General features: G+C 43.3%; 1 protein-coding gene across 26 annotated transcripts in view; it reads right to left on the reverse strand.

Annotated features, from left to right (window-relative positions):
- lmo7a (LIM domain 7a) overlaps nucleotides 1-24,703 on the reverse strand; it is a 63,600-nt gene that overhangs the window by 15,290 nt on the left and 23,607 nt on the right. For 16 of the 26 annotated variants that reach the window (XM_070544028.1, XM_070544038.1, XM_070544041.1 and 13 more), the window contains 15 exons: nucleotides 21,946-22,052; nucleotides 10,861-10,891; nucleotides 10,344-10,457; nucleotides 9,213-9,429; nucleotides 8,507-8,756; nucleotides 8,046-8,318; nucleotides 7,356-7,670; nucleotides 6,939-7,088; nucleotides 4,705-4,734; nucleotides 4,062-4,176; nucleotides 3,211-3,350; nucleotides 2,200-2,866; nucleotides 1,767-2,021; nucleotides 1,545-1,659; nucleotides 710-871 (listed from right to left, as the gene is read on the reverse strand). In XM_070544028.1, coding sequence (XP_070400129.1) covers nucleotides 710-871; nucleotides 1,545-1,659; nucleotides 1,767-2,021; nucleotides 2,200-2,866; nucleotides 3,211-3,350; nucleotides 4,062-4,176; nucleotides 4,705-4,734; nucleotides 6,939-7,088; nucleotides 7,356-7,670; nucleotides 8,046-8,318; nucleotides 8,507-8,756; nucleotides 9,213-9,429; nucleotides 10,344-10,457; nucleotides 10,861-10,891; nucleotides 21,946-22,052 — 2,941 coding nt within the window. Of the gene's footprint in view, nucleotides 1-709; nucleotides 872-1,544; nucleotides 1,660-1,766; nucleotides 2,022-2,199; nucleotides 2,867-3,210; nucleotides 3,351-4,061; nucleotides 4,177-4,704; nucleotides 4,735-6,938; nucleotides 7,089-7,355; nucleotides 7,671-8,045; nucleotides 8,319-8,506; nucleotides 8,757-9,212; nucleotides 9,430-10,343; nucleotides 10,458-10,860; nucleotides 10,892-15,310; nucleotides 15,837-21,945; nucleotides 22,053-24,703 lie in introns of those variants that run through there. The other 10 variants (XM_015966015.3, XM_054746722.2, XM_015966021.3 and 7 more) reach the window with 8 other exon arrangements.

Here is a 24,703-nt window from a genome sequence, read left to right on the forward strand (position 1 = left end):
AGAAAGCACAAGAGGAAATCAATCCCCCCTCCCCCCCCACCCCCATATGCGCGCACGCGCACACACACACAGAGAGACAGAGACAGAGAGAGAGAGAGAGAGGGACAGAGACAGAGACAGAGAGAGAGAGAGACAGAGAGAGAGAGAGACAGAGAGAGAGAGAGAGACAGAGAGAGAGAGAGAGAGAGAGAGAGACAGAGACAGAGACAGAGACAGAGAAAGAGAGAGACAGAGACAGAGAGAGACAGAGAGAGAGAGAGAGACAGAGACAGAGAGAGAGAGAGAGAGAGAGACAGAGACAGAGACAGAGAGAGAGAGAGACAGAGACAGAGACAGAGACAGAGACAGAGAGAGAGAGAGAGGTCAGAACAACACCGGTCATCCCCTTGCCAGGCCAGTAAGGACAAATCCATCACTCAGCTGTCATGAGATCATTCATGGATGACTTCACAATAGTTTACGGACCAATTTAGGATGCCACAACTGTTTAGTAATGCACAGAGCTTAAGCAGCATTGTCAGTGCAGGAATGTTACCCTTAAACATTTCATTCACTTTCAATAAACACACAGGTATGCAGCAGCGCGCGCGCGCACACACACACACACACACACACACACACACACACACACACACACACACACACACACACACACACACACACACACACACACACACACACACACACACACGGTGTACAGATGACTCACTGTTCTGGCCATGACGCCGGACATCCATGACCAGGCTGCCCTCCTGCAAAGCCTCCTCCATGCAGGACTTCCAGGCTGTGTAGCTCATTTCTGCCACCTTGTGCCCGTTCACCATTAGCACCTCATCCCCCACCTGAAGCTGGCACATCTCAGCCGGGCTACCTTAAAAGAACATAAAGGTCAGGGGTCAGCAAAGGAGCATTTACTCACATTACCGTCAGAACTTTTGTATTTTCTAATTAAATAGAAAAATAAGAAAATGTAATTATTTCTGCAATATTTGATGGCTTCTTTGATATTTTTTCTCCCAGTTCATCTTGTTTGTTTTCATGTTTAATGTTTTCTGTTCAGCATTATATTTTAGAGACTCGCTTAAGTAAGGCAGCTGACCATGATGGCCTACTTACAGAATTTGTGATAAATTAGCATCGTTTGCTTTCACAAAAGCATAAAACTACATGAAACCTGGATAAAATTTCATGCAAATGACTAAAACACAGCCGTGTGAAGCTGGTATGAGACATTATCAGTATTACTAAAACACACAGCCTTGTGTGTGGTGCAGTAGGAGAATCTCAGTAGGAGAGGCTCAGGCCCAGCAGATCTGACCCAGATTGATGCTGTCCTACATAGGTCTGGCATCATCACTGCAACGGACTCGAAAGCCTGCTGACAACCAACAAGCTGCATTTAAATGGGAGATAAACCAGATCCAGAGTACTGGTCATCAATATCACCCTGCAGACCAAACGAATGCATGATCGTTGTTGACTCGCTTTAGTAAAATGCAAACATCTCTGCATGAGTTGAGTCTGAAGGTAAGTTGTGTTAGTACCTGGTTGAATGGAGGTGACCCGAGCGCCTGTTGAGTCCCAGGCTGCATGAAAACCAAAGTCTCTGCTGCTGTTGGGCTTCTGGTTGAGGCTAATACGCATGTCACAAAAGTTCTTCTAGGAACAAAACACAGGTGAGGAGAGCATGTGCTTCCATCCTGACGCTGGGACAAATAACTGAGCCCCAGACATGGCTGGACTCCTTCACAACCACTACAAAATACCTTGCTAGTTTCTTTGGCTGGAGCAGAGCTGACAGGAGCTTCAGTCTTCACGTCAGACGAAGCAGATGAGACGCTCGGATTTGAGGTGGAGCTTTCTGATTTGGTCTTCTCTTCCTCCTCTTCTTCTTCACTGCTGTGTGCTGAGCTGGACAGAGCCTCGTCCTCAGAAGTCATGAACTGCTGATACCGGCTCGGTACCGAGGCCTTCTTAGAAACGTCTACATTTCCGTTGACACGCTTGCTGGTGTCATCCACCTGCAGAATGAACATCATGTGTCAAACAGCTTGTTGGAGGAACTTGAACAGTACTGGTGCTTCTCAACAACAAGGAGAAAATCTGGTGGATAAGAAATACCGCAGCTCTGACTCTACACTAAAAGAGGTTCCTGTCCTCTCGTGCTGCATTGCTGTAATAAATCACTGCAGTACTCACCGTGTAGGCTCTGGGAAGAGAGGCGATACGGGAGGACTGGCTCCCAAAGGGCCTCGGTGTGACAACCGAGGTTAGACGGGCGCCATTCGATATCTGGTAGCTCCTGGGGAGGGAGGCGGAAACCTGAGACACCCCAGGAGGTTTGGGCTCCATTGAGCTGAACTGTGGTGGTTTTTTCTGCAGAGAACCAGAGGAGGGGGCCTCCACCTTAGTCTGTGCGCCCAACAACAAAGGCTCGGGCTCAGGCTCCTCCTGCGTGGAGCTAGAAGAGGAGACGACACTTGTGGCCTCCTCTGTTTTGATGGCGTGTTCTTTGGCTTGACTCTTGTGTTCTGGTGCATCTGCTGGAGGGCTGGATTTGGTGACGGAGATGTGGTTGATAGGAGTGATGATGGTGGGGCTGCTGGCTGCAGGACTGTCCACAGCTTCTGCTTCCTGTGCAGTGGGAGGGGAGGCAGCTCTAAGAGTAGGCAGGGAGGCAGGAGGGGGTTCTTCAGCTCTCCGAGAGTACTCAGAGGAGTGGTAAGGAGTGTCAATAGTGGAGCTCCTAGGAAGGCGGTTTCTGGTGAATAAGGAAACAACAGGTGCATCAAATACTTCCTCGCTGTCACCTAAGAAAGAGAGCGATCCCAGACGGCTGCCGATGCTGCTCCTTCCTTTATTTTCTCTGTGGATTGAGACAAGAAATGAGGGCAAAATAAGTTGGGCTGCATCAGAGGCGGGTAACCCAAAAACTGAAGATGAATGAAGATGGCTGAAATCTGAACACAGAAAGAGATTCTTTTCCAACTACACATTCAAATAATACCATCTCCTCACCCACCCAATGATGGGGTTCTGTTTAAAAATGCACTAATTATCATACAAGCATTTTCTTTTATGACCTTAGCAAAGTTTTCCCCTCCGAGGGTACAAAATGTGCACAAGAGGGAAAAAGTCAGTATGCAGCATCAAAACCCCCATCATCCTCACAGCACCTGAGCCACCTGATCCAGGTGCGCTTCACCTCACCTCTCCTCTTGCACATCCTTGAAGGACTTGGACCCTCTGTCTGCGCCGTATGTAATCTGCTCAATCTTCTCTCTTTCTTCTTTCTTCTTCACTATATCAGAGTTCACACTCCGGCGTCTGTTTTTCCATTTGCTCAGGTCCTGCAAAGAAGAGTAAACCTCAGGTCACCTCATGCATCACATCTTAAACAGTTAAGCTAGATAAAGCAGACTGAGTGTCCTGCATCGCTAAGTGTGCAATTGAGGGGAGAGAAGTTAAGGAGAAAGCAAGACCGGGGGAGAAAGGGAGAGAGGACTACATTTGAAGGTGTTCTATTTGTGAGCCTTAAGCTCCTCCCTGTGCATTGGGGACTGAGTGACCTAAATGCTGATTTAAAACTTTTTCTTCTTGTAATGACATCAATCAGACACCTGCTAGGTATAACAACTAGTATATGCATCATGCATATGTGGAAATAAGTCATGCATTATTACTTACAGTCTTATTTAGGCAGATATTTAAGTGTTTAAGATGGACAAACTTTTATGTGAGATGACTTTATATGCAGAAAGCTTTTATTTTCTTTTAATCAGTTGCAGTTATTCTGCCCTTTGTCTGACATCCTCTTATTTAAGGACATGATTTCATCTGAACTTGAGCCAATTTAGGAAATTTGCACAAGACAGACAATAGCCAGAGGGCAGCACTGCACCAACTAGTTCCTGCATCTCTGTTTTCAATCTAGAGCGCTTCATTTTCTCCCTGCAGCCGTCTGCTGCACACATCTCATGCCTCACCTCACTTCAGCTGTATTTGTATTTCTGCATAGCCTTTTGTTTCTGTAAATAGTTCAGAAATCGGATAATACTCACATCCTGCCAGCGATCCTCACTGCGTTTAATCTGCTCACGATACTTCTGAAGCTCCTCAAAGCGATTCTGATGGAGAACTGGGGCATCCTCCAGGATATCGGATGTTGATTTACTCCTGAGAGAAGGAAAAATGTGAAACAAGTGCAAAAAAAAAAAAAATAAAAAATACGGGTTTAATATTCAAAACCGCTTAGACGACAAATCTAGCAGGTGTTGGGAAACGTCACACAGGAGGGAAACGTTAAAAAGTCCAATATTATTGATGAAACCATTCCAGATAAGCATGCACCACATTAATAAGTTTATGTTATAACAAGTTAGTTTGTATACACAGCACACAGGTCAGCTGAAAAACATATATAATAGGTTAGTGACACGCTGCTGTTCTCCCTCCATGATCATGCAAAAGTCTCACTGATGGAGAAAATCTGCTCATTGGACACGCTGCAATTTATGGCTACTGTATGAATCCTTTGGGTTTTTTTTCCATCCCCCTGACCCTTGACCTTGGCCCAGTGCCACACAATAGTCAGTGTTGCGTGTCAGCTAGAGTGAGAACAGCAGAACAAAAGCAGGAGGCAGCAGGATGCGACTGGAAGGCCAGAACCAATGTCCACATTCCTGAGAGCCAGCATCAACTCACCCATCCATACTCTCCTGTGTTTGGAGCTCTCTATGGAACCGGAGACAATCACAGACAATAAAGTCACATTTCTGCTCTTTTTACCTTTTAATTCGACAACATAGCTCTGGTCTAGAGCTTGAGATCAATTACAGGCTTTTGTAACAGCTCCGTCACAGCCAGTGTACATGATTTGGCCTGTCGTCTTCTTTAAGCACGTGTGTGTGTGTGTGTGTGTGTGTGGTACGCTCACATAGCTGCATCCCATTTCTATACCTAGACATTTAGCTGGGGGAGGTGTGCAGGACCCTAAACAATGCTGCCTTTCTGGAAACTCCAACATGTCGTCACTGGAAACCTGACTTTACACATCTGGGAGTGAAGTAGCTCCAGATGAGCTTGACTCGGGTTAAATGGTTGCCTTGTGTCCGTTTTTAAACACTTTACTCGTGCACTGATCTCTATGGAGTCACGCTTATTTTCAGATCTGTGGGGAATTTCTGTAGTGTCTGACGTTGGCATGACAACTCGCTTCAGTCCGGACAATAAAGGTGTTGGACTTGGATCGTTCCTCCTGCTGAGGAGGTCAGATCTGACACTTCAGTGTGAAGTATTTTTTCTGAGGGAATAACAAAGACAGACTAATTTTATCCACTGCAAAGTCACCAAGTTGCTCATATTTGTATTTATTAAGCAGATTTTTTTTTCAAATTTAAAATCATACACAAACTCAGTTTTGCAGGAAAACAGCAAATCATTTGGTCTGTGCGCGGTTTATGTCCACAAATCCAACTACACAGAGGTTTATTGAACAATCGGATAGTTCAAACCATGCATATATGATGTAAGATACACCACCGATTACTCAGATTATGTAAAATTTCCCCACATTTCATTTTCTGGTTTATGAAACACCAAAGAGACTATTTCCAAAAAAAAAAAGAACTTAAGCAGGTGAAATTTCCAGCTCTAACTGTGAGGATTCAACATCAAACAGGGAATATTTTAATGGTACATAATAAAAGGAGAAGCTAACAGCTAAAAGCTAGCTCCTTCTACAACTTGAGAGCCGCTAGCCTCTCCAACATGAGCCTCTTCTTGTATCTTAAGCGGCTGGCTTCTCTGATGGCCTGCCACTTCTGCAGGTCCTCTTTGCTACAGGATGATGGTACCGATGGAGACATGCGAGCAGCTGAAGGTTGGCTCTGATCAGAAAAAACTCCAAGTTTCCGAATCAGCATGTCATCTGTTTTAGGACACGCCTCCTTCTTAGCCTGACTCTGGTTAGCCGTTGCGGTTTTCTGATTCAGAGGACTTGGGGGGCAGACAAGTCTGGCTTTGAGCGCGGGGGGGAGCGCCCACGGCTCTGGGACGTGCATGGGGGTGTAGTTGTCTGGAGCTCCTGATGGTGCACGTTGCTCTAAAGCTTGTTGAATTTTCTCTTTACGACAAACAACGTCGTCCTCCTCGATGTCTGGATAATCTATTTCCTCACTGACTCCATGGCGATGCTGCTGGGTGATGATGTTGAGCTGCGGCTCAGACGTGTAGAGCCGGCGTTTAGCACTCAGCTGAGTCTTCATCATAGCCAGGTCCGTGTTGGACTGAAATGACAAGGTTCTCCTGGCAAACATGTCGTCGTTCTCCAAGTCGGGGTGAAGACTTTCATAGTCAATGGGATCTGGAGGCTCTCTGGGGTCTTGGCGCCCCAGGAGGGGCCACTTTTCACATTTAACCAGTTTGGGACCTGAGCTGGGGTCCACAGGGGCAAACACCACCGCAGGGGTTTCTAGGAACGGGGACTGTAACTTTGGGAGCTGTGGGAGTGTGTGTGGTTGGACATGAGGACTGCAGGGTGAGCAAAGGGAGAGAAAAGGACAGAAGTGATGAGTGCATGCATGTGAACTAGATCACAGAGCAAGAAGAGGAGAAAAAGGTACAAAAAAGCAGCTATTGTTAGGATTTTTGACTCAAATCAGACTTCAGATTAAATGAACACTGCAATGAAATAAAGCTGCTATAAAGTCAAAAAATGGCTGCAAGTAAACTAGAATACTACAGAGAAACAGCCTTTTTCTGACCAAAGCAAGCACGTTTCTTGTTAAAGCATGTTAAATCAACATCAGTAACTCAGCAGTGTCGTTTATTAGTAGCTTGTCAGAATTTCAGCCCTTTATGGGGCAAATCGTCAGCTTTGTCTAACATTGATGCTTCAAAACAATCCTGCATCATCACAGTCGTGCAGCTGTATCGACCTTTTCCCATCAACAAGGGTGGTCTGAGCCGAGGCCTCGTGTGTGTGGGCGTGAGAGGGAGGTGGGCCGTGAGGAGAGGGGGCTGAGGAGAGCCAGGGGCTGATGTCACACTCCGAGTCGTCTGACGAAGAGCCGGACTTCTGGCGGCTACTGCCGAGAAGAGCGGGACAGGTGAAGGGAAAGGGATGGAGCCACACAGAGGAGAGGGAATGCAGTTGTTGGAAAAGAGAAAGAAACATAAGTGGGAGGAATTTAGACAGCACAGAAGAAACCAGTGTACCACAGAATTGAAGATGTTTGGTTTTAATTGCATGCAATTATTTGGGAAAAATGAATGAAAGTAAGTGAGAAAAGAAAATGCAGTGATGCGTGTATGGGTAGGTCCCGGACATGCAGCATCCGAATCCCCTCACACACCTGAAACCCTGCATCTTCTTGTACCAGGGTCTCCTCTGAGAGCCCAGTTTGATCTTCTGTATGTGGTCGTCTTCCTCAGGAGTCCAAAACTTTGGTAAAAACTTGTTGTAGGACACGCTGCTCACAGGTTGGGGGTTGACCCCTATCTTGCGAGCATAGAGGTCATCTTGCACTGGATCAGCATAGCCCACCTCATCATCGTCCTCCTCAGAGTCATCATCATACATGTCCCTGAACAGGCTGTCCGTGTTCACGGCTCGGTGGTGGTCCACCTTCACAGAACTGTGCATGGGGGACTGAGTTTTCCAGCTTCTGCTGCTCAAGAGAGACAGCCAACAAGTGTCAAAATGATTATTTTAATAGCTGAGATGCTCACAAGACACACAGAAAATGAAGCATTTGTGTTGAGCACAACAACCTCAAATCAGATGATGCAAGGATTAGCAAACCAAAGCAAGCGCAAAGAAGAAAGCTGATTTGACGACTCAAATCGCAGAGGCGAATATGGATGCACCGCAGTTCAAATCGCTGAATGAATTGAACAAAAAACAAAAAAATCAAAGTGGTTGAAGCAATGTTAAGGGCCAAAACGAACAACAATCTCGTTCATGGTTGCAGTAACCATGCAAACCAAGGGTAAGAAGCTCTCATCAGATAAGCAAATCACAAGGCATCGATCCAATCTCTGACCTGTCGAAGGTCATGTTCTGTTGAGGGGCAACTCTGGGAGAGACAGAGACCTTGGACCCAGGTTTAACCCAAGCCACCCCTGCACCTGCCGAGGGACTGATGGGCATGGCGAAGTTGGTGGGAGGAGCCGGGGAGAGGCTGTGGAAGCGTCTGCTCGCCAGATCGTCTAGAACGAGATCAGGATCGGGTCGATCTGCGTCTGAGTCGCTGTCACTTCCACAATCGTAGCCCCACTGGTAGTGAGCTGCTGGAACGGCACTCTGGGTACTGTGACTGTGGCCGAGGCAGCGAGTGGAAATCGTTCCACAGCAAAAACGAAACACAAACACCACGAACCGTTCACAAACAACACAGTGATGAGAGCAGGAATGCAAAAACAGCCACCATGTAAACTTCCGACAAGGAGGAAGAGCCAGAAGTTTTTAATAACATGACAGACTGTTCAGGACTGGTTGGTGTACCTGGTGAGCGGGCCTTCATTCTCTGCGTAACTGAGGGTGGAGAGGCTGCGTCGGCTGTCCTCGCTGCGCTCAGCCCGTTTCTTCCTCAGCGGAGCGGGAACATAGCCTGAAGGTTTGTCCTTTGAAGGCAGGAACTGGTTAAACTGCGTGCTGGCTTTAGGCGTGATGACGAGCGACCGGCGGTAGCTGATGTTGTTTTGGTTGTTAGCCATCTTGAAGATGGAGTCTGCTTTGGTGTCGCTACAACAACCTGGACCAGCAAAGAGGAGAGGAACGCAAATGTTTGTGAGATGGAAAAAGGTGAGAGAGGACAACAGATGCACATGGAAAGAACACAAACACGGGTTTGTGTGTGTGAGACTATGGAGAAGTAACCAAGGGGCGCAGGGTGCAGAACAGAGGCCTCTTCATTTACAAGCTGCTGCGGTTGGGTGTGGAATTTCTCACCCGTTACAGACTAAAGGGCTGTCCTCCATAAAACTACACCTCGGGATCACTCCAGCCTTTATTGATTTAGTTTTTCTTGATTTCAGGTTGGAGAAAAATTTCTTTTGACTGATGATTTAATTGCAAAAGCACACCACTAGATGGCAACTTGACTTTCCTTTCCAGGAGGCACAAATACTAGATCAGCTGGATCAAAGATACTCATAAAACACACAGAAGACAGGAGTTAATGTGCTCATGTCTACACGTTCTACCATACCCTCACTGCTGCCTTTCAGAGTGGTGTCGGAGGAGATGCTGTGGGGTCGGGAGCCCACGGAGTCCAAGCTGTCCAGGGAGTCGTCTCTCCTGTGTCCTCCACTTTCTCCACCTCCTCCTCTCAGATGGTGAAGCTCCTCTCTCTCTGAGCACCAACTATCCCCAAACCCACTGTCTCTGATGCTGTTGCCCTTCTGGCCGTCTGATTCTTGCAGAGCCTTTCCAGACAGAAACACAGACTAGTCACACATTTAGGTTAGAAGGTACTAGTTTGTGTGTGTGTGTGTGTGTGTGTGTGTGTGTGTGTGTGTGTGTGTGTGTGTGTGTGTGTGTGTGTGTGTGTGTGTGTGTGTGTGAAATTGGTTTTCTAACCCTTGCAGCCTCTGTTACATTCCTATAAGGGCCATACGAGGTGATGCATGGTGACATTCACTAGGAATACACTCATTATTTTTTCTCCTCTTCAAAAACAAACACCCTGGTGCCATCACACCCTTAATGACTGTTTTCACCATGAGAAAATATCGCCTTTGGACAGACCAGAGAACCTCAGAGCCACCCTGAACAGAATGGCATCAAACAAGCCAAAACGTGTCAGCCACTTAAAAAAGAAAACAAATCTCAGTTCTGTAATCTGCACAATCCCACCAGACAATACAAGTCCACAAATTAAAGCCAACCTAAACCCCGAGCCACTGAACTTGGATTAACGTGGCTCAAACATACAAAATGAGCTCCAACCAACTGCTATTACTGACAATCCCTGAAGTCAGTTCAATTACAGAGGACTGGCACCCAAACCTTTAAATCAACATGAACACAAAGCGCCAAGTTCAACACTGGCACATGCTTGGAGGGGGTTCTTCTCTCAAGAAAAGCAGCAGCTATTTTAACACGAGAGCTATGCAGACTGCAGTAAACAAGATTAAAATAGCCGAGTTAGGGATCGGGTCATTTGTGACAACTTATGTTTTGGAGGCCAGCGTGCTGCAGCCCCTCGATCTTTCTGCAGTCCCTCCTCTACACATAATCCACATACCGGGGGGATTCAGAAGCTCGTGTGCATAGAGTGTAAAAGAGGACTTGAATATGTGCCAAAACATATGGATAGGACACCTTAAACAGTAATCACCTTGTACAGCGCTGTGCCCAATAATCCCTCAAACGCCTTCAAATTCAGGTAAGGCCCATTATAGAGACGATCAAACTGAGCCCGTCTACCAAGCCAGAAAATGGTGATTAAAACCTGGAAATGAAACAGGGAACAGTTTAATAAACACAATTCAACAAGAAAATTATTTACACAGAAGCACACATTAAAATGGTAGAATCATCCCTTGATCCTGAGTGACCTGCTGCACCAAAAGCAAGCAACGGCTATGATATTGGAAATCTGCTGGATCAGCCTTATCTAGAAAACACAGCTGCTGTGTCTGCACGCATCAACAGGTGGGACAGGTACTGTAAATATAATGTACCAAAGCAAAGAATAAACAATTAAATAAATAAATAAAAGGTTTGAGCTCTGCTTTAATGCAAACAAAAAGTGTATCTTTTTTAGCCTAAATAAACAAACACAGGAGTTTAGATTTGAATATTTTAGTGATTCTTTTTCTAGACGACTTCTAGTAAACTCACAAAACACTCACATTTTTCAGCCTCCTGTTGGTCTCCTGATGCCTGCGAGGAAAAGATGAGAAAATCAGTGTTTGAGTATGAGAGAAAACAACCAAACAGGAACAGAGGGTGTTGTTGGTGGAGCTTTATGTGTGGGACAGTGAAAGAGCTGGAAACTGAGAGCAAAATCCAGACTACTGCCTGCCAGCCACACACACACACACAAAAAAAATATTCTAACTAGATGTATGAACTTGGGTCATGAGATGTTTCGTGTTGTAATTTCCACTGGTGACACAACCCACCCTAACCTTAACCCATTCGCCAGAGGTCAAAATTCACCTTCCAGATACAAAAACGTCAACTAAACATCCTGATCTGACCCTCACCTTCTGTGCACTCCAACAAACATGGCTACTGTGTGTTTACAGATGTCAGCGCAGAAGGATGAAGGGCTATAATAGATGTACCGGTGTCAGAAATGAGATTTACTACCTGGTTTATACCTCATGCATCCTACACATTCCTGCCATAGTGATGTAACACAATAGCAGCACCTTCCTTCACTTGTGAGAACTCAGAGTTCAGGCGATGTGAGAAATAAAGCCTGATAACAACTCGTAAAGTCTCTGACAGAATAATCGTTTGAGCATTAGTCATCATCACCAAGTTCAAACTTTAAGGCTTTTACAAGTGTTCACATAAATTACGACCGAAATCTCACATCCACAGCTAAACTAAAGCTACAAGTATATATATATATATAAGTATATATATATATATATATATATATATATATACACACACACACACAGTGGGGCAAAAAAGTATTTAGTCAGCCACCGATTGTGCAAGTTCTCCCACTTAAAATGATGACAGAGGTCAGTAATTTACATCATAGGTACACTTCAACTGTGAGAGACAGAATGTGAAAAAAAATCCATGAATTCACATGGCAGGATTTTTAAAGAATTTATTTGTAAATCAGGGTGAAAAATAAGTATTTGGTCACTTCAAACAAGGAAAATCTCTGGCTCTCACAGACCTGTAACGTCTTCTTTAAGAAGCTTTTCTGTCCTCCACTCGTTACCTGTATTAATGGCACCTGTTTGAACTCATTATCTGTATAAAAGACACCTGTCCACAGCCTCAAACAGTCAGACTCCAAACTCCACTATGGCCAAGACCAAAGAGCGTTCGAAGGACACCAGGACAAGAATTGTAGACCTGCACCAGACTGGGAAGAGTGAATCTACAATAGGCAAGCAGCTTGGTGTGAAAAAATCAACTGTGGGAGCAATTATCAGAAAATGGAAGACATACAAGACCACTGATAATCTCCCTCGATCTGGGGCTCCACGCAAGATCTCATCCTGTGGGGTCTAAATGATCATGAGAAGGGTGAGCAAGAATCCCAGAACCACACGGGGGGACCTGGTGAATGACCTGCAGAGAGCTGGGACCACAGTAACAAAGGTCACCATCAGTAACACACTACAGCGGCAGGGAATCAAATCCTGCAGTGCCAGATGTGTTCCGCTGCTGAAGCCAGTGCATGTCCAGGCCCGTCTGAAGTTTGCCAGAGAGCACATGGATGATACAGCAGAGGATTGGGAGAATGTCATGTGGTCAGATGAAACCAAAGTAGAACTTTTTGGTATAAACTCAACTTGTCGTGTTTGGAGGAAGAAGAATACTGAGTTGCATCCCAAGAACACCATACCTACTGTGAAGCATGGGGGTGGGAACATCATGCTTTGGGGCTGTTTTTCTGCTAAGGAGACAGGACGACTGATCCGTGTTAAGGACAGAATGAATGGGGCCATATATCATGAGATTCTGAGCCAAAACCTCCTTCCATCAGTGAGAGCTTTGAAGATGAAACGTGGCTGGGTCTTCCAACACGACAATGATCCCAAACACACCGCCCGGGCAACAAAGGAGTGGCTCCGTAAGAAGCATTTGAAAGTCCTGGAGTGGCCTAGCCAGACTCCAGACCTCAACCCCATAGAAAATCTGTGGAGGGAGTTGAAAGTCCATGTTGCTCGGCGACAGCCCCAAAACATCACTGCTCTCAAGAAGATCTGCATGGAGGAATGGGCCAAAATACCAGCTACTGTGTGTGCAAACCTGGTAAAGACCTATAGTAATCGTTTGACCTCTGTTATTGCCAACAAAGGTTATGTTACAAAGGATTGAGTTGAATTGTTGTTATTGACCAAATACTTATTTTCCACCCTGATTTACAAATAAATTCTTTAAAAATTCTGCCATGTGAATTCGTGGATTTTTTTTCATATTCTGTCTCTCACAGTTGAAGTGTACCTATGATGTAAATTACTGACCTCTGTCATCATTTTAAGTGGGAGAACTTGCACAATCGGTGGCTGACTAAATACTTTTTTGCCCCACTGTATGTAGCATAAGAGATTTAAGATTTAGACTCAGAAGAAAATGGTTCCTGCTCCTCTTCACTGAGATCACAGGTGTCCAAACGCCTACCAGGGATGTTTGCACAGAAAGTTCAGGAACATTTGCTTTGATTCTCCTCTGTGTTGAGATCAGGCCAGCCCTGGGGTCACGTTATTGCATAGAGACGCTTTGTTGTCAGAAGAAAAGAATGGACACAATCACCAGCAAATTCTTGAAGCACACATCATGACGATAGTATAATTAGTCAGATTACACCTTATTTCAACAACTGACTACTGAAATAGGCACACTTAACAGCATGTAACAGACCACACTCCTGATTTTTTATTTGATTTTACCCCTTTTTTCAGATTTCAGCTTTTCCTGGACCACCTCACACCAAACCTTCCTAACACGGTAATTTACATTCAGTAAAAATTAAAGTGAACGTTTCCATTACATTTGGGCTCAATAAAGCAAGGAAGGAGGGAAAGAAAGGAAAACACAGCGTGTGGTTTTAAGCACAGCTGCAGAGATTAGCTCAGTCCAAACAGAAATAAGCTGTTTGTGAAGAATAACAGAGCATCGATGCTCTGAAGAATGGAAAAGGAGACTAAAATGGTCGTTTTTAAAAACCTCTGGTGCCTCAGGACCTGCTGGAATCAGCTGAGTTTTCATATGATTCAGGAAAGTCACTGACTAATCTTCACTGGAGGCCGATTTCTGTACAGATGTTTCCAACTCGCACTCTGAAGCTCGGTAATCAATCTCACAGGGTAGCAAGGATGAAAGGACTATAATTGGTATTTGAATTTTGCAATCAGAAAACAGGTAAAAAACAAAAGAAAAAAGTGTGGATTGTTAGCAAAATGTCTCGGGAGCCTCTGGACAGATGTGCTAAAATTAGATGTTACTCTAACGACTGAACAAGATGACAACATGGGTGTCTGTCCCCCTTTTTGGGGTGACTGAGGACCCCTAAAATCAATATTTTTACTGCATGTGCTTTTTTAAAACACAAGTAAAATATGGCTTTGTTATAACAAAAAAATAAAATAAATAAATAAAGTACAGCCCCAATGCAAAAGAGATCGTCATTGATTGGCTGGCTGACTGCTGCACAGACAAACAGATGCCCCGTAGATTGGCACTGTCTATTGGACCTTTTGTAGTGGCCGGTCGCCATCTTAGATGGGTCTCCATTCACCCCCAGTGTATTATTTTCCACAGAGGAAGGTGTTCACCCAACAAAAATACACTTTATTACGCCTTTTCACTAAATCAGACATGTTGTGTGTTATGATCGTTAAAATATAAACATAATTGCATAACAACATTTAAATATAAAATCCAGGTAGCCTATAAAAGTCCCATGTGATCTGTTTTCAAAAGTGCGCCGATTGTTGCAACCTTAGGCTGCACAAAAAAACTGGCATGTTTGCTCACTCTGTGTTGACAACAGTTGGGTTTGAAGAGTGAGGAACACATCCAATATGGCAGCAATGCTGTTACACTCATGCCTGTTGTCTGCTGCACCACATTCATTCCAGCATTTTGATTGGTCAAGGCAATGGAAGTCCTCCGAACTGCAGAAGCATGCAAGATAAACAAATGTCTTGCTATTTAAGGAATGTTTTTCTGAGGTTTCATGATAATCATAATCCCAAATTAAATCCAACAATGATGTTATGTTCTTGCCAAAGTTTATTGGTTAGCCTCTCTGAAGAAGCTTACATTGATTCCTATTTCTGGTTTCTGATTAGAAAAGGGCAATTCCAGACTATTTTACCACTCCGTTGAGCATCTTTAATCTGCTCCTACAACACCTAGACTCTTCCAACCTGGATTATTCTATGCTAAAAGTAGAATCCGTAAAACATAGTTTGGTATTTATTTAAAAAATAGCTTTTCTTTGACAAATTTGGGAATTAAATTTTGTTAAAAAGTATAAATCTGTGATATTCATCTTACATGGCTGGGCAGCTCTCTGGGTGATCCTATCGCCCCTGCATGAGAATATGCATGATGTCTACTTCAAAACTAAACCAAAGGATTATTTCTCAGAATAATTTGACCGTTAAAACTCTGGCGTCAAAGGAGGTGTTTTTTCTGGGGGGTAATAGGGGACACTGCTGATAATGGCCGATTAGACAATAGGAGACAAAGATCTGACAACAGTTCAGGCTAACAAATCCAGAAAATGACCTCATCTTTCCTTCAGGCTGTTCCTTTGAAGCCCTCACCTGAGTCTTCACATGATTACCCAGATGTTTACACCCCAATATGGACGAGGTTAAAGAATAAGACCTCATCAATTTTATCAGCTCCAAAGGTATCCTTCTCTAAAACACATTGGGGTCACATAAGGGCCACTTAGCTGCACAGTCAGGGTAAATGTATGAAATAAAACTGCTAAAGCAAAGAAAATCACATTTGATCAAACTGGCTTTGATTTTACATGAAGGAGCAACAATTTATTCCATCAAAAATGTAAAAAAAAACCTAATAATCTCAAAAGTTCTTATCTGCAGTAACAGAGGTAGAAGGAGACTAAGATTTACAGCAAATCCTGCAAACCTTCAACACAACATTACAAAAAATATAGAAAAACTCACCAAAACAAACCGTCAAATCCTTAAACGAATGGATGTACATTCAGACGCATACCTTTGCAATGAAGTCTGTCACAATCCATCACACCACATGATCAGAGTTCACTTGTGTTTGTTACAGTCATAAAGCGGCTGGGATTCAAGAGAACACAGAGTGCAACAACAACAAAAAGTTGGTTTGAATAAAAGGAATCAGCTGTGGCGGAGACGGTGCTGGACACGGTCGTGTCATCGCTGTGACACAGCAGCCTCTGTGAGGAAGGAGCCGAGTGAGGCTGGCATTTCTCCCTCCGCTCTGCTACACGGCACAAACATCACCCTTGTTGTTGGCTTTTTACAGCTAAATGGTGTGGAAACTTTACGGCGGGGTTAGCATCACCGCCTGTATGGTTTCACAATCACACAACACAGAAGGTGATGGCAGCACCATGTATAAATAAAACTATGAAACCAGAGAGCAGAGTGCCAACTAAATGAACCACACCCTCAATACTGAGTGTGTACATGTGTATGTGAACTTTGCATTTTGGACTAGTGGTGCACACTAATAAACACTTATTTTAATAACTATTCAATCTACTTAAAAAAATACATAATTAGGTGCAATTTTACATCTGCAATGAACAAATTCCAACCACTGACTGACTGAATCCATGAGTAAACAACACACACCTTCACATAGTTCAAAGATTTGCTTTGGTCTGCAGCCAGAGACGTCGTTGCACAATCCAATTACACCATTTTATCTTCTGCATTATTTGAAGAAGAATGCATTGTCTGGGCCTGCCCATCTTGTGTGGTTGCCTTTTTTGGTTTGGAAAGCAGTCGGTGCTTGTCAATAATTTGCTTAATCAAATGGTGAAAAAGAATGGGACTTTGAACCTCTCCGTGGGGGATTTGTTTTGTCATTTCCTGGCAGAAAGTGGACAAACATTCAAAAGGTCTTTACTCAAGCTAAAGGGATAGAAACACTACTGAGGAAACCCCTATCGCTACACATAAAAGGCCTGGGTTTAAACAAATACAAAAATAAAAGAAGCACGAAGAGCAAAATGTGCACAGATGTTTGTTCAACCTTTAAGGGGCAAGGGGAAAACATTTGTGTTTGTTTATGTTTATTTATTTAGCAGATGCTTTTATCCAAAGCGACTTACAATTTATAACCTATAGGGCATGTTGTGTTCTGTGGGGGAAACCGGAGTACCCGGAGGAAACCACGCATGCATGGGGAGAACACAAAACTCCACGCAGAAAGACAGCAGCCGAGTTTCGAACCTGCAACCTTCGTGCTGCGAGGCAACAGTGCTAACCACTGCGCCACCATGCAGCCCCATGGGCCCATTTCAGATTGTTATGCTGATAAACACTAATGGCCTAGTGGTGGAGTGTCCATCTTGAGACTAGGACATTGTGGGTTCAAATCCATACCAATGACATTACAATGGGACCCAGTGTCTCCCTGCTTGACACTCAGCATTAAGATGTTGGATTGGGAGGTTAAACCACCAAACGGTTCCCGAGCGCCGCCGTGTCTGCAGCTCACCGCTCACCAAGGGGACTGGTCAAATGTGAAGAAAAAATTTCACCAGTGTGTGACAACTAATGGGAATTTAATCTTTAATCTACTTAAAATAAAAAAAAGAAATATTTGATTATAAACATCATAAATAGACTTCATAAAAGTAGAGCTGTTGCAGAAGTATATAAAAATAACATAAGTCTGTAACAACCAATAGTTTGACAAACTAAGTTAGTCCATGACTGATTTAGGGAATTATGGGTCAGTGAAACAGTTAAACCTTCATTATGTGTTTTTGTTTTGGGTCGAATAAGATAAAACTTATCTTAGTTCACACTAACACGCAACTGTTGTTGTTTTCAAGGAACAAACTGAACTCTTCCCTGTTTGTACTCCAAAAGTCATCCATTTCTCACCAAAATCCAATATGGCTGCACATCAATATGTGCAAATCTTTTCATCCACTTCTAATTCTAATCTACAAAATCACCAATACGTAATTTTGTATGAGCTCTTTCAGTGAACATGTAGCTAGTTTAACTGAGTGAATAAAACACAGGGGAATACCCCGTTACCTGCTTGAATTATTTAAAGTGGTTAGCCTGATCGCTGAGCACCATTTTCCAACTTTGAATTGGAACACAGTCAAGGTGGATGCATGCCATTTCTAGATTCAATGCAAGTACAACTCAGTGTTAGAATTGGTCAGGTAGAATTACAATATAATTATTTTGGTTATAAAGCTGCGGGATGTCACACCGCATGACAAAAGTGCTACAAAGGTTATGATACGGCCTTATCTGTCCATATTTTCATCCCACTTTCAATAACCTATTTCTGACCAGGATGCTGGTTAAAAATCATCACCAAGCACACGTTTAGAAAGCCAAAGAATGATTTACCTTGCAACCGCGTTTTTAAAAACCACTAAATTTATTCTGTCACTATTTTCCATTCAAGTGTGCCACAGAAGTCTGAATTCTGACAGAAAATTTCCAACCAACTCTGACCTTCAAATCCAACATGGCTGCCTTGTACAAGCTGTGGGGTCTCAGAGATTCAGTTCCAACACATTGCTACAGTGTTTAAATCCAGTTAATCCCTTGAAGTACGCTGGCATTAGCTTGCATTGCTAACGGTAATTAGCATCATCATAGAACACAATTAAAATTGCAATCTAAGGATAATCAAATGTCAGATGCTCATGAATCAGAGTGTGACACGTTGAAGGCCAAGTCTGCTCTGATTGCAGCCTTTGTTATTTAGAAGAGTCGTAAGGAAGTTTTATCTCATGAAAACACTTTTGTTGTCAGATTTTCTCCTTTAACTGATTATTTTGCCTTTAGTGGAAAACATTATTCGTAAGGGCAAAGCAAACTTGTATATCCTAGTAATTACCATTATTTTAATTAGGTAATGATGAGGTTAGCTCGACTGCTGTTTAAGATTTCAAAAGAAACAGACTTTAATAAAAATGATGTCATGACTGAGCTGAAAGCGAAACGAAACGTTTGAACTTCTATAAAATAGTTGAGTTGAAAGGAGATGCCGTTAACTCGCGTTACCAAATCCCCTCAGTAATATTCCTCCAATGTTCAGAGCTACGTAAATTTCCAAGAACAAGGCCTTTATTACCTCGTGGGAGAAGGTGCAGATCTCTGACTTACAGCACGGTGATAAAATGAGCTATTGTGGCTGCATGGTGGCGCAGTTGTTAGCACTGTTGCCTCGCAGCACGAAGGCTGCGGCCTTTCTGCGTGGAGTTGCGTGTTCTCCCCATGCATGCATGGGTTTCCTCCGGGTACTCCGGTTTCCCCCACGAATCACAACTGTAAGTCGCTTTGGATAAAAGCGTCTGCCAAATAAATAAACATAAAATAAGCTGAGCAACAGAAATCCTCAGTAGCTTCAGTTTAAAAGCTTTTTATGAAGCAACTGTGACTCATACGATATCGGAGTTTAAAGAACCAGCCAACTTTTAGAACAAAAAAACTTAAGACAAGTTTGACATGTAGATCCTGTAGGTGAACATTCATTACACATATATGGGTCTAAAGGAAGTGATTGAATATTTATATTGACTCATCTCATTCAACTGAACCGTCGCTTGCACGGGCAGCTGTTAGAAACTGGCTGGGGCTGTTCCAAATAGCTGTGGATCATCGTTTCCTATGAAATATCCAGTGTGGTTAGCATTTTTACCAAAGGTGGAAACGATTTGCTGCTCATGGTAATGTTTCACTCTGTGGTCCACCCATTTTTATCACCATAGATGTGCTTTATTACAACTTTGATACTGAATAAGTTCAAGGGCGATAAAGCCTTATCAGAGCAGATGTTTCACAATAAGAGGCAACATAGCACCGTAAGCGGTGGCTAGGGCAAAACGACAACACCTTCCCCGTCTCAAAGGTCAGGCACGGACACTCAATAAGCATTTATGGTCGTCGTAACATTTCAGCGTGAACTGAACTGTGCTCTGAGCACATGCTCAGTGAACATCTGACTCAAGATTCAGATCGCAAAACATTCGATTTAAGGAACACATGACCAAGGAGTTAAAAAACGATTAGAGTTTCCCTGGAATACTCATGGATTGGTTTGTAGACCCAAAATTTAATATGTTATCCCATTCTTTAGCTGAGACGTTGTTTGGTCAATGAGAAGCCAGAGAACAGAAGTACTCCACACATGACATCTGAAAGCCTTTAACGTTTTGTCCACATCTTGACCCTGGAACAATGAAAACAGATGAGGTCTTCCAGCTGTTTTTGCCAAGAAATTAACCCAAAGATTGGATCATCAAAGGATGTCAGTTTTTCTGCTACCTCATGAACCAACCTAAAGATTCAACCTTTCGTGACGTTTCTGTTTTCAGCTGTTGTTCCAGAAAAGAAAGGAATGCTGGGAAAAGTGATGCCCTCAGAAAGTGAAAGACTGTGTACAAGACAAACTGAGATGACAGCAAAGGTTAAAAGCTTAAAGACAGGCGGCAGCCTTAAACACGTTCTTTACACAAAGCAAAGTGAAGATCAAACAGAAAAACACCCACACCGCGGTAGAAACAGAACAGTGGAGCAGAGCGAAGCACCTGTCGGACTGGGTTCAAGTAAACACCAGCTGATAGACAACTTTCTCTCTTTCAGACCTCATTTGCCTGGGCTCCTGATAAGCTCCACTGCTATAAAGCTGCAAGTCGACGACCTTGCTTGGGGTTTTATATCCATGCAACTCTGCGTGTGAACTGTTTTAGTGACAAAAACTGAAGCTGGGCTGCAACAAAGACCAAGAATATCAGCATCCAGCGAGAACAATGAACATATTCCAAATTCAAATCCAACTTTAAGGTGTACTCCATAAGGAGAAGAACTCCTGAGAGGACTCTAATACCATTCCAATCAGTCCAGCTTGTGGAAGTGACTCCAGATGCTAAAAATAGGGCCTCACTGACCAACCCCCAAATGTAGATGAACCTGGTGGCAGCCCTGCAGCCATATTCAAAATACATGTTTGCATGTTACCCGTCCAGCTGGTAATATATGACTGAGTTTCAGGTGAAAATAAATAAATACACTTTTCTACCCTAACTGTCATCATTTACAACCAATATCCTGAGAACAGGTTCGACACGAGAGGAAGCGTCTGCAAACACACAGTCCATCAAAAGGGATTATCTTTACGTTTATTGGCCTGAACGAGACATTTAGTGACAGATATCTGAAGGCAGATGTGGGATGAGGGTGCGTCCTGATAAAAGGCAGGCAGATTTGTTTATTCAGAGGCCGTATTCCAGTCTACATACAGTTCATCTTGAGCAGTTTGTGACAAATCTGGTTTCGGCACTATTATCAGAGCTGGCGAAGAGTGACTGACGGTAGGGTGGATCGTGGGAAAAATGCAGAGAAGTTGTGTTAACAACACAAAGGAATACCGAAGATTTGGCAGGAACTAAATGTGATCATGTTTAGCTAAAGGAACGTGTAAAAGCGTCATACTCTGACCACATCCGTTATGCCTGGTTCATTTACATCTAATAGAATTTATCAAGCAATACTTAAATCCGTTTTCGTAATTCTGCACAGCAAAAAGCGGCAGAATGCAAATGGGTAGAAAACTAAACAGGTTGTTCAACATGCCTCTGACTGGTATGCAACTGAAACAAAAACAGACTGAAATGCGAGTATCATTATTGACTCAGGCAGGCATTCTGTTTACTCCAACATCACACATTTGGTTCTGCAAAACTAATAACTTGCACGCATAAGGGTTCATCTTTTACTACCACCTACTTACTCGTTATATTTCAAAGTAACACATTGTCCTCTGCACACTGACACGAAGAGAGGAGGGCATGCACACTGAAAATAGCCCTGACCTTTAATAAATAAAGCCTGAATCACATCTCACATGAGAACACATGCACTCCATAACACTGTATGTAGAAGTTTTATGACGTTTTAGTCCCTTTACTTTGATTTTATCTCATAAAGAGGACCTCAGGTCTGCATGTAAGAAGGAAGGGTGTCAAGGTTATCCTGCTGACTTTTTACAGGGATCACAGCGTTAAAACTTACTTGACCGTTACTCTTGTGGACAAGTCTTGAAGATCTCCTGGGTGAAAGAGCTGAGCCTCTTTTAGTCCGAGCTTCCCGCAGGCTTTGAGGAAGACGTTTAGGTTATCCTGCACAGAGAACAAAGCAGGGATGATGGCTGGCCACCTTTCAGAGGCAAAGAATAATCACTCGGAAACTCTGACTGGGAAAAGCTTACAACTGACTGCTTTCAAAGTTCATGTCACCAGGGAACAGGACGGACAGGGAGGAGCATGTGTGTGGCAAATAAGAAGTGACACATGTGAAACAGAGGGGGAGGAAAGGAGGGAGGACTGTCTGACAGGAGCTGAGTGACAGAAGGAGAGCCACCTGTGGGCTGGGTTGGGGTGGAGACAAAACCAAAACAGGAAGAATGACATCAGAGCTGTGGACAAGTCCCACCCAACCGGCCGTGCAAGTGCAGGAGTGACGCACACAGCAGCCCAACAGCACACCGCCTGCCTGCCTGCCTTCTCCTTCTCACACCCTGAAACTGCCTCCTCCTACCCAGCCAAGCCCTTCACTAGAGAATACCTGTGGAATCTGAGGGGCGGCAGAGTATTTTGGACACGTTTAGTTGCTATGAAACATGAGGTCAGGTGACACAAACTAACAAATATTTCCCCGAAGCTGTTGGAGAACTTGGGAGTGGAGGGACAGCTTTTCTTCCTACGCCGCATGAATCATGCGTAAAGCTTGTGTTTGTGAGCGCGAGCCGCACCGGACATGCGTGTGTGCACGTTGCTCTAGAAATGGACGCACGATAAAAACCAATCAACCACAAAAGTATCATTTCTTTTCAGTGTTATGATTTCTCCAGTAGGAGTAAATCTGCACTTTGCATTGGGACTGCACATGGTTTCACCATGTGCTGCAATAATTAAGTGGTAGCTGGTTCTATATTTGTATGACACACATGCTTATTAGCAAAAAGAGGGAGCTGACCTCTCAACACTGCCATGGATCAGACCCTACCACCACTTATGTGCAACTATTAGCATCACTCCCCGTGCATTTGCTCTTTTTTTGTGGAATAACTGGTAAAAATGTCCGATTTTTGCATCTGCAGGGACTGATTCAGATAAGATAAATGCACACATGCTAATTTTAATTAATCATCTATACTAATAACACAACTCGAGTTAGGACACACCATGTGCACAAATACAGCACAAGATACTTCGCCTAACTGTTCTAACCACAGCCCGATTACCAAGGAAGTACAACATGACCACCCTCCTTCAAGTTGTCTGATCCAATTTTTATTGTTAAAGGCCTGAAATATCAGTCATTTCTATTGAAATTAAGTTCACTGCAAATAAACAATCAATATAAAATGTGTTTAAGGAGATATCGATGGTCTTAACCTAACAGAGAACCAGACAACCTGCAGGCCTGTTCCCATTTTGATTAAATCCCCCCCCCCAGATCATTAGTCGATTGTTTCAACAATGCTGGATTGAAACTAGTCTTATTTTCTTGAGAATGACAACCTATCAAGATAAGATTTGCGTTGCTTTCATAACAGGTAAAGCAGGGTGTGAAAATGAATGAATGCTGTGTTACAACTAATCCCATCATTTAGTATCAAGTGTTGCGTGTGTTTGCTGAAGGTTCCTCAGCGTGACGTCTTCAGTAGGAAACATGACCTCCGATAAAGAAGTAACCCTTCTGTTTTGTGATTTAGAAATCACTTCTAGTTATCAGAAAATAAATCTACTCATAAACAATTCCTTGTTAGAAAACCCGCTTTGCCTTCTTGTGATATCGCAAATTAACCAATGTGTGTGCCGGCGTTTAGCAATAAGGAGATAATTTCCTTATCTTGAGATAATATCATGAAAATATGTTTTACATTTCTTAGTGTCTGTGCAGAGAGAAGAAGAGACTTGCAGGAATACAAATGTTTGTGAGGATTATTCCATCCAGTCTCCTAATAAAATGTCATGAAGATCAGTGTGTGTGTGTACTTGTTTAACTATTCTATTTGGGACCTTTTCTGGCATATTCACCAACCTTCTGGAGACCAGTGAGCCTTGAGAGGACCAAAGCCTGGTCCTAATATGGCAGATCACCTTTTTATAGGCTTTGGGGCTAGATTTGGCGGTAATGTGTGAATGACGTTTTTGTTACAGTTATGTTTAAGATTACACTGGTAAAGGTTAAGGTTAGGCATAAATGCAGTTACTAAAATGAATGGAAGTCAATACAAGGTCCTAATAGAGGTGGAAATACGAACCTGTGTGTGTGTGTGTGTGTGTGTGTGTGTGTGTGTGTGTGTGTGCGTGTGCGTGTGCGCGTGTGCGTGTGTGTGTGTGCGCGCGCGCATGTGTTTGTTTGATGAAATCTGAGATGTGTATCTCTAATTTTAAAAGCTACATTTTAGTTTGGAGCTACAGTGAGAAGGATTTAAGCTGGTCAGCGATCTGAAGCTTTTGTCATATTTTAAAAAATGACAAACATTAAAAATGTGTTTCAGTTCTGGTAACACCTGGTCATTGTTGTTTTAACGTCTTCCTCATAGATGTAGATTGCTTCTGGAACAGACTCCGTTTAGAGAAATAGAGTTTATACTGAATGGTACTGATGAGCTACTAGCTAAGCTAAAAAATAGTGTTTAGAAATTCCCAAAGGAACACTTATAATCCAGTTTAAAAATAATTGGTCAACATATCAGTCACCCATTTGCAACATGGGTTGAATAGAAATTGGGATTATCTTGTTGAAACAAACAACAGAT

The sequence above is a fragment of the Nothobranchius furzeri genome, chromosome 14, assembly GCF_043380555.1.
Source record: "Nothobranchius furzeri strain GRZ-AD chromosome 14, NfurGRZ-RIMD1, whole genome shotgun sequence".
NCBI lineage: Eukaryota > Metazoa > Chordata > Actinopteri > Cyprinodontiformes > Nothobranchiidae > Nothobranchius > Nothobranchius furzeri.